Source organism: Engraulis encrasicolus, chromosome 2 (genome assembly GCF_034702125.1).
Source record: "Engraulis encrasicolus isolate BLACKSEA-1 chromosome 2, IST_EnEncr_1.0, whole genome shotgun sequence".
In the NCBI taxonomy this organism is placed as follows: domain Eukaryota; kingdom Metazoa; phylum Chordata; class Actinopteri; order Clupeiformes; family Engraulidae; genus Engraulis; species Engraulis encrasicolus.
In genome coordinates, this window is record NC_085858.1 from 12,478,772 (window position 1) to 12,489,289 (window position 10,518).

Genomic DNA, 10,518 nt, shown 5'->3' on the forward strand with positions numbered 1-10,518 from the left:
TACACATGTACATTTAGTAGATAGTACACACTTTTTCATGTTAAGTCAGTCTTAGTGCATCCAAACATTTCCATGACCATAGAAATAATACAACATGACAAGTTACTTGCATAGATTTTTGTGCGTAAGCAAGCGTTGTCCACGAAGCCCCCGGATACCATGCTGCCTGTTACTAATCAGTCATTCAGTTGTGTCTCAGTGGCCATGACTGCAGAGCCCTGTTCTGTAAATCTAGCCTACAATGTATTTCTGTTGCTAATGAACCATTCCGTCATATTCCAGTGACCGTCAATAAAGAAACCTGACCTCAATGTGTTAGCGAAGCCAATGTTGAGACTACTTGTTTTGCGATACACGTTGTGTTGTGCCTGTGTGGTTCCATAATTGGTTCTGGTACTGGCTTTGAATGGCAGTGTGGTGTCTGGTAATTATAGGTCTTGAAGGACCCCAATACTGAATTCACTGTAGCACACTACAAAAGCCCAAAAGATGGCAGAGGTGCTGCCACACTGACTGGCTGACTGTTTGATCGAGTAGAGCGTTACATGAAAATTATGCTTACTTAAAGTTAATTAATGATGTTAAATTAAATTCATCTATTTGATGGGGACAGACCAGGTGCATTTGCTTGAGTGTCTTGTCCAGAAGAGACACTCAAAAACATGTATCAGTCAAAACATAAAGGGAGGAAAAGGCAAAAGAAAACTCAATAGTTAAAATAACAATGATAATAATGGAAGTATAATTATTATTATAAAATTATTATAAGGTGGTATACAAGGCTACAGTTCTGGGTTCCTGGTATACTGACATGAATACATTTGTATAAGATGCTAGGATACTATGCTGATTTGGGCTTAATGAAATCTAATTAGAAAAAAAATCATAGTCGTTTTTGGTCTGTTTGTAATGATAGTCATCCTTCCTGAATGAATGAGTCAGCATCTCTGTCATAGCTGAGAACTGGCCTTGAGAAAAACAACCAAGTGTTAATCACAGCTGCCACCCACACAGTTACAGTAGTGTATGCAGTGGAGCAATCCAAACTGATATGCACTCTGAAGCAGATGTCAGATGCAGGAGGGTAAAGGACTTGGCAAACCCTGGTCGTATGAACTGTACTGATAACACGTAGACAGATTACATTTTGAAGAGATTAAAAGAAGTTTTTTTGAACAAAATATTCTATGAGGTTAAAAATGTCTTTAAGACAGTGGCGTAAATCCAAACTTGAAGTCCACTACCAAATCTATAAACACACACTCTCGAAATACAACCAAGAAATTTCTAAAGCTAGACAATCTTTTTTCTCTGACATAATTAACAGAAATATTAATAATGCACGTGTCCTGTTTGGCACTGTGGAAAAGCTAGCAAGGCCCCCAAATCTAATGCCCTCTGAGTTCCTCTCAGTCAGCAAATGCAATGAGTTCGCATCCTTTTTCAAAGGAAAGATTGAAAAAATACGTGCAAACATACTCACACATGTGCAACCGACCCAAGATTCAGACCAGCTTGCTATGGTGAAGTTAAATCCTAACCTCATGAGAAATTTTCATTTAGTTGATGTGGACATTCTTAATAGAACGGTACAAAGTCTTAGCTCCTCTACATCTGACTTAGATATTTTACCAACAGCCTTCTTCAAATCCATCTTAAATCTAATATCATCAGATGTACTTCAGATCATCAACACCTCACTACAAACAGGCATATTCCCAGGCTGTCTGAAAGAAGCAGTTGTGAAACCCTTACTGAAAAAGAACAACCTGGATGCACTGGTACTAAACAACTATAGGCCCATATCCAATCTACCATTCATGGGTAAAATAATAGAGAAAATTGTTTTTAACCAATTAACTGCTTTTCTAATGTCTAATAGCTATTTTGATAAGTTTCAATCAGGTTTCCGTGCCTACCACAGCACTGAAACAGCTCTTATTAAAGTTATGAATGACATAAGATTGAATTCTGATGCTGGCAAATCATCCGTCTTGGTACTTCTTGATTTGAGTGCTGCTTTCGATACAGTTAATCATTCTATACTACTACATAGACTGGAACACTGGGTTGGCTTTACGGGCATAGTGATCGACTGGTTAAAATCGTACTTACAACAAAGAAGTTTTTTTGTCGCCATTGGAAGACATACTTCATCACCAATGTCTCTGGATTGTGGGGTCCCCCAGGGCTCCATTCTGGGACCACTACTGTTCAATCTGTATATGTTGCCACTGGGACACATTATCGAGAATAACTCCATAAATTACCATAGCTATGCGGATGATACCCAGCTCTACTTATCTATGTCCCCAAATGACTATACCCCCCTTGAATCACTCTATCATTGCATGGACCAAATTAACAAATGGATGTCTCACAATTTCCTCCAGCTGAACACAGATAAAACTGAAGTAATTATATTTGGGAAAAGAGAGGAGAGACAAAAGATTGCTACTATCCTTGAAACGAAGGGACTGAAAGCAAGGGAAACAGTTAAAAATCTTGGGGTCCTCATTGACAGTGACCTAAACTTCAACAATCACATGAAAGCTATTACTAAGTCTGCATTTTATCACATAAAAAACGTCTCTAAATTTAGGGGCCTGATGTCTAAACATGATCTGGAGAAGCTAATACATGCCTTTATTTCTAGTAAAGTTGATTACTGTAACAGTCTTTTTACTGGCCTCCCCAATAAAACCATTAAACAGCTTCAACTTGTACAAAACGCAGCTGCAAGGGTTCTTACAAAGACAAGGAAGTTCGACCACATTACTCCAATTTTAAGATCGCTGCATTGGCTCCCAGTAAGCTACAGAATTGATTTTAAGGCTATGCTACTTGTGTTTAAATCACTAAATGGAATTGGACCCACATATCTACTGGATATGTTTCAGCTGTATGCACCAACTAGGTCACTAAGGTCAACGGAGAAGAATTTGCTGGTGATTCCAAAAGTCAAAACAAAGTGTGGAGAGGCAGCCTTTAGCTTCTATGCTTCAAAGCTTTGGAACCAGCTTCCAGATGACATAAAAAATGCACCCACTATTGATAGCTTTAAATCTAGACTCAAGACAAAGCTGTTCTCAGATGCTTTCCCCTAGCTTAAATTACTTATTCTTATTATTTTTATTTTTTATTTAATTTGTTTTATTTTATTTTATTTTATTATTATTTTTACCTTATGTTTTATCTTAATGTTTTTAAATGCTTTTTGACTCTAATTCATTTCCTTCTTTCTTCCCTGTTTCCTTTCATTTACATTTGTTAACTTTGTGAAGCACATTGAGTTGCACCTGTGTATGAAATGCGCTATATAAATAAACTTGCCTTGCCTTGCCTTGCCTTGCCTTTATTTATAGTGGCATCTCCATGTAGAAATCAAACCGTTACAAGAACATAAATAACACAGGACCACAATCGGTAACACAACATAACCTTTGTCCAAAGCTACTTACAATAATTTCGTACAGTGTATTGGTTACAGTCCATACACCAACTACACTTAAGCCATGGATGGAGCTAAGGATGGAATTCATGCCAGCAACTTTTTTATTCAAAGACGAATTCCATAACCATTAGGCCATGGCTGACAAAGCCATAAATGAATCCGTTCCACGTTTATTATGGGAGAAGAGATTGAGGCCTTCGTAGCCTTTGTTATGATCTACTGATGATGCATAGCTTTTATCATATTGCTTTTTCTTTATAATTACAGTAATTGCAGATGTTTGTTTTCTGTTGGGGTTTGCTTCACATGTTGGGGTTTGCTTCACATGTTGAGGTTTGCTTCATCAGTCCACCAAAGCTTCTACAAGTAGTAAGACTACTGCATCATTATGGACTGCTGCATCAAGCGTGAGGGACATCGGTTTCTTCTACATCTCTCAGGGGACCACTGTAGATGATTCATATGCTCCTCTCATAGAAAAGAAAGAGAAGTGAAACAGGCCTGCAACCCCCTCCCCCTCCTCTCCTCCTCTCTCCATCAACCTCACACCCCTCCTCTCTCTTTCTTTCCTTTCTTATTCTATCACTCAGTCTTTCCTTCTCTTATTTAACGCTAGTCAGGTTGCTTCAGCAGACACAGATAACAAGGTAGAGCCAGTGCGGAGGAGTACCTGCAACCAGAGTTGCTGGGCGCAGCTGAGCAGTGAGCGCCCACCATGGCCCAGAAACGATGCCCGGCTGGCAGCAAGTGGGATTCCCTCACCTTGAACTGTGTCCATCCACGCAAGCTGCTACCACCAAAGCCCTTCTCGGGTGAGTGCTGTCAGTACCGTGTTCTATGTTTGTAACCATGTGTACTGTTGAATTGCTTGAAAAAGGTTGCAGTAAACCTTGCAAATGTGAACAGTGTGTGGGAGCTTTCTTCTCAGTACCGTGTTCTTAACTGTGCTGTGACAGCACACAGCAGGGGATCACATCAGCTACATACAGTAATTGCGTGCCCTGATGCGGTCATGAAGTAACTGGAAGCTGATTTGTAATGACTGGAGCTGTTACCTGTACTGTATGTTCAAGGCTCTTTAGGAAGCATTATCATAGGTGATAGCGCGTATGTATGTACGCTGGAAATCATGAGCTACATCAAGAGGACATGATACACATGTAAAGTCTGAGCTCAATATCAACCTAGTAGTCAATGGACATACCAGACAAACCACAACCACACAAAACGGTTTCCAATGGACCTGATGGACAGCCACATGTAGAGTCATGTAGTGTACACACCTACAAAAAGGCAGTGACCAATTAAAGCTCGGCAGGAGATCCTCGCGGATGGAGTTATGTGTTATATTCACAATTATGTGATTATCATGCTTTTTTAGCAATATCTTGATGTGAGTGGGCCACTGTAGTATATTTGCATGTGTGCTCCACACAGGTATCCCGCCTGTTCTCCAGCCCGCTACTGTCGCACCAACCGAAGCCATCCCTGCTGCCATCACGGTGTCCGTGTGGGTCTGTGTGGCCGTGGCCATGAGTGGATTCATCCTGGTGATACTGCTGCTCTTCGTTTGGCGAAGACTGCCCAGCCATTCCCCCAAAACAGGTGAGAGGGGAGGACAAAGGAGTCAGTTGTCCAGGGTTCAGGGAGAGAGGAGGCCCAGAATTGGGCTCTCATTATCGTCCCATTGTATGTATTTGGGGGGGTTGACTTTGTCCTGGGCCTGGCAGAAGATGCAGCAGCCCCTCATGTAACCAGTAGCTTGGTGTTTGAGGCATTTGTCAGAAATGTATTGATCTATGATCGTATTGGTCGGTGTTGGTCATATTAATCATCACTGTCTTACTGTGTAAATGTTTCTTTTTTGTTGTCTTGTTCTCTCATTCTCTTATGTATGTACAGTGTGTTACTGTTCTTTCTTTCTTTCTTTCTTTCTTTCTTTCTTTCTTTCTTTCTTTCTTTCTTTCTTTCTTTCCCTGTTCCTGTATTGTCAGTCTTATTCCCTATCTTGATCCTCTCTCTGTGATTTTGTTAGTCTGTCACTCACTTTCTCAGTATGACATGTAATTTAAAACTTCAGGAAACGCGCCCCCCTCTCCCCCTCCCCTGAGAGGCCATTTCCATACGCTAGTCATGGCAGCCCCTCCCTCATACACATCTCTGGAGTTTCTGTTGTCTCTCATGGGGGTCCTGAGGGACGTCCTCAACCACATGGCTTTTTTTGCAGAGCTTGCATACATCCGTTAGTTTCATGCAGCACATGGTGAGTGTGTGCTTGTGTGTGTCCGTGCGTGTGTGCATACAGTACTTGTGTGCGTGTGTGCATGTTTGTGTGCGTGCTTGCATGTGTGCGTGTGTGCATGTTTGTGTGCGTGCTTGCATGTGTGCGTGCATGCATGCTCGTTTGCGTGTGTGCTTGTGTGTGTGTGTGCGTGCGTGCGTGTGTGTGTGTGTGTGTGTGAGAGAGAGAGAGAGAGAGAGAGAGAGAGAGAGAGAGAGAATTTGAATGTATAAAATCCTTTATTTACAAAGATACATTTTACATTATGCAGTTAAAACCACACTCCACCCAAAAGCAGGTGGCCTTAAAAAATAAATAAGAAGTCTATTCTAAACATCGTCCAAATGTCAGAGAGAGAGAGAGAGAGAGAGAGAGAGAAAGAGAGATATCTCGATTGTGGTGTTATTTACAAAGATGTCCTGTCCTGCGGAGGAGGGATTGTCCCCACATGTCCCCTTGTCTCTTGTGCTCTAGTTAGGACACACGCGCTGCATTCCAGTTACACAAGACAGGGTAAGCACTGACAAGGACACGAACACACACAACACCACTGTTCACTAGTTAGGCAAAGGCTATGGAGAATGGACATCAGTACTGTAGTGTAGAGCAGTGTTTCCCAACCTTTTTTGAGCCAGGGCACACTTTTTCCCCTCAAAAAATCTCGCGGCACACCACCAACCAAAAATTATGAAATAATGAAAACAAATTATAGTAGCCGCCTAACAATATAGGCCTAGTCATTCTTATAAAAGTGTCTTGAATAGCAATCAAATGAACACGTTTTTTTATCACCTTTTAAATGTCCTCTTTCAAATAAAAAGTGCACTTAATATGTCCAATTCTTAAGGAAGCTAAACTTCAAAGTAGGCCTAGGCGTATTATTTACAAATTGTTATTCTGTCCAAAGGCATTCTATTTGCAGGAATACAGAAAATAATGCTTATTCTGACAGCAGCAATGTTAGGAAAGATTTCACTGTTACAATATGAATATGCATGTTTAATAGGCCTATCAATCTCTGTTCAATGCCTTGCCAAATAGAACGTTTTCTCTGATTGCGTCTCCATCCACAAAACGCACATTGGCCAGGAGTTGCGCATGTCCACTAATATCAGCCTCGTCAAGTTGCAACGCAAATTTCTCACGGATACGGATCTTTTCCAAAACCAAACTTTCGATGTCAGCAGACATGTCATCAATGTCTGGAAATTGTGTTATTTGAGAGAGGGACTTTGGCTATTTATTTCAGGTCCAAGCTTGCCATTCACAATGGCTTTGCAGGCAGGTAATATTAGCGTCTCTACCACCACTGTGTGACTTTTTTGATTTAGCTAAGTTCAGCTACGTGGTACCTAGCTTTAAGGGTTCTGTCGTTTGCCTTTTTTCCCTCATAAATGTTGCTTGGTTCTCTGTTTTCTTACGCAGGCCAACAAAATAGTCTGCACTCTTGTTTTGTGAAGGGTGTTTCGTTTACATACCAAGCACAATGGAATCGGTGCCGTTGCATCCCACGTACAAGTACCGGTAGTCCTAAATCCAAACTCTCTTTGTATTGACTCGAGCTCACGGCATTTGCCTTCATTTGACAGCTACTACAATGCAATTCGCTACCTGCTGCCACCTAGTGATAAGGAATTATTACATGATTAGGACGCCAGTCAACAGCAGACACTTATGACATAGGCCTAGGCATTATTTGCTGATAATAATGAATTCGTTTTTTTTTCTTTTCTTTTTTTTTTTTGAAAACAAGAATTTTCCACGGCACACCTGACAATCTCTCACGGCACACTAGTGTGCCGCGGCACAGTGGTTGGGAAACACTGGGGTAGAGTTGTCAGCAAAGTTTTAGAATGTTGGACCTACTATGGCGCCGCTAACGTCTACCAAAGATTCTCTGTTCTAAATTTAAGCATTAAGAACGTCTCTGCGTCTACTACGCAGCCGACCCAGGTTCGATTCCGGACCGGGTCCTTTGCCGACCCTTCCCCGTCTCTCTCTCCCAACTCGCTTCCTGTCACCACCTTCACAGTCCAGTCTTATAAAACTAGAAATAAAGGCTTGAAAAGCCCCTAAAACACTATTTCATTTCCAAAAGCTCATGTGTTGTATAAATGTGAAGATGCGGTTATTTGTGTTCTGTGTCTGTACCATTAAGTCTATTGTGCAGTGTGTGGGATTTGTGACAAATCCAATGTTCCGGTAAGTGTAGCTGTCGATGCCATCGGGACAACATACAGTACTACGCATTGCAAGGAAAAACATATCGAACATTCATCGATACCAAACACTATCTCCATGGTCAACAAGCAATGGAGAAGCTGGAAAAAGTGTCTGGGAATGGTTTGCCTTGTATATGATGTGTATGCTGGGAAGGGTGACAAGAGGGAGGAGACATGTAGCCCCTTATTTTTTTAAAGTAATTTTTGGTGGCTTTTCAAGCCTTTATTTTTAGTTTTTTTATACGACAGGACAGGAAAGGTTGTGACAGGAAATGAGTTGGGTGAGAGAGACCGGGAAGGATCGGTAAAGGGCCCGGGTGGGAATCGGACCAGGGTCGGCCACGCAGTAGACGAGTTCCCTACCGTTAGCACCACGGTAGATGCAGCTCCTTAATGCACAACGTTCCACCAGTGGAGCGCTGTCATACTCCCTGAAAAAAACTTTACTTAGCACTACACCACTACACTACCTCTACATGACAGTGCAGTGTCTTACTGGGATAATGATCTATGTAGGTTATGTATTTATGTTGTGTGCAATGGAATGAGTTTCATGTCCATACATGTTTTTATACAGTCACACCAGAGACACATTTCATGCTGGTATGACAATAGAGTCTCCGTATTCTATTGCAGATGACAAGGAGGCCCAGGGCACTGATGCCTCACATCCTGCTGCCCTTGCTGCCACCCCACCAGTACCAGAGGGACTTCCTTCTCCAGCAGGCCTCCCTGCCAACGGGCACCACCACCCGCACCACCTTTACCACCACCACTACCACCGCCCGTCCCCCACCCACAGCAGTAGCAGCTATCAGCACAGGGCCACGGAGGTGGGGCGTAGTAGCAGGGAGGAAGACACCTGTAATGTGGGACTCAGTGGCTACTGCAGCAACACCACCTCCTCCCCCTCCTCCTCCTCCACCTCCTCCTCCTCACACCACGTGTGCAACGGAAACAGCCGAATTGAGGGGGGCATCCCACTTCCTGCCACCGAGCTGGGGGGCGCTGCCCTGGTGACCACCAAGACTGTGCAGTATGCTGCCTACTGAGGGTGTGTGTGTGTGTGTGTGTGTGTGTGTGTGTGTGTACGTGTGTGTGTGTGTGTGTGTGCGTGTGTGTTTGTGTGTGTGTGTGTGTGTTTGTGTGCACGCACGTGTGCGCGCACGCACGTGCATGCATGTGTGTGTGTGCGTGCATGTGTGTGTGCGTGTGCGTACGTGTGTGTGAGAGAAACAGGGAGCACTGGTGTGGGTTGGCAACCAAAGCTGTGAAAGAGTAAAATCGCGGTGACATTTTTCATTTAATGCGTGTGATGCCTGTTGTAGCTGACCCTAATCTACCTGTTTTGAGGGCTCATTGTGATCAGCTGATTTTCAGCTGGTTAGATGAACGTTAGATGGCAGGGTTTTTACCGTACTTTTACTTTTTACCGACAGCACTGGTGGCAACTCACCAAAGGCTTGGCTCATGGACTGATGTGGAAGAATGGTTATAGGTGTATGGTTTGAGTTGGTGTGTATGTGGGGTGGGTGGACAGGAAAGGGAGATTCAAAACTGTGTAGCGATTCATGATCTCACCAAACCTGACCCACAGCCTTTCATCTTTGCTTTGCATGCACTTTTTCAGCCACCAGAGAGGACTTTTTCAGGGACTTCTGTTTGGTGTAAAGGTAGTACTTTAAATTAAAGAGCTTTAGAAAGTCACACGGAACAAGAACGATGGACATTTGGGCATTTACTGGTCCTTACTTGTGTGAAATGAATCAAATCCTTAAGGCAGGCAGGGTTGTACTTGTGTCCATGAGGTTGTGAATTTTACACCCCTGGTTGGTCATGTTGGTGTGGCACGTGGTGTAGTATAATGGGTTTGCACGCTGAGTAGAGACATGTGAGTAAGTTTAAGAGAAAACTGAAGCCTTACTGAAAGGCTGAGGTGTATCCTTCATGTAAACATGACTAAGATTATGTGTCATATTACTGAGTTCAGTTACCTTTCGAATTGGAGATGTCGTGCGTACCGTGTGTGACATACGTGTCTGTATGCAATATGCAATTTTGTGGTTGTACATTCGCAACAATGGATCAATAAACACCATTTCATTTACTGTTTATTATGACATAGAGATGTGTTTATTAATGTAAGTTACAAATACATAAATACAAAATGGAAAACATAATACAAATATTGGCAATGATAGATATGACTTAGATGTATATGTTAGGAACAAAGGCAATTAACTTACATTTACTTGACTGTTGTATTACAATTAAATTCCCTATGTCTGATGAGCTTATTGTTTGAATAGACTGAAATAACTAAATAGTAACACGACCTAACCTCTCACTATGGAAGTATATATAAATTCTGGTAAATACTTATATACAGTATATATTTGGCAATTACAGGCAAGACATCTGCCCAAGGCATTAAATATTCTTCCTTAAAATGTATAGGTCTGCTACACAACATGCCTGGAAAAGAATTACATTTCTCATCAACTAAATTGTATCGAGAGACCATTGCTGGGTCATTTCACGTGAAATTAGACACTTTGGGG

The 10,518-nt window shown here is 42.2% G+C and overlaps 1 protein-coding gene across 1 annotated transcript; it reads left to right on the forward strand.

The window, feature by feature from the left end:
- Positions 1–4,016: 4,016 nt before the first annotated feature.
- Positions 4,017–9,009, forward strand: LOC134459328 (alpha-2C adrenergic receptor-like). Its single transcript, XM_063211652.1, has 3 exons — positions 4,017–4,266; positions 4,892–5,059; positions 8,594–9,009. The coding sequence occupies exons 1-3, from the start codon at positions 4,170–4,172 to the stop codon at positions 9,007–9,009; spliced, it is 681 nt and encodes a 226-aa protein (XP_063067722.1). The 5' UTR covers positions 4,017–4,169.
- The last annotated feature ends 1,509 nt before the right edge of the window (positions 9,010–10,518 follow it).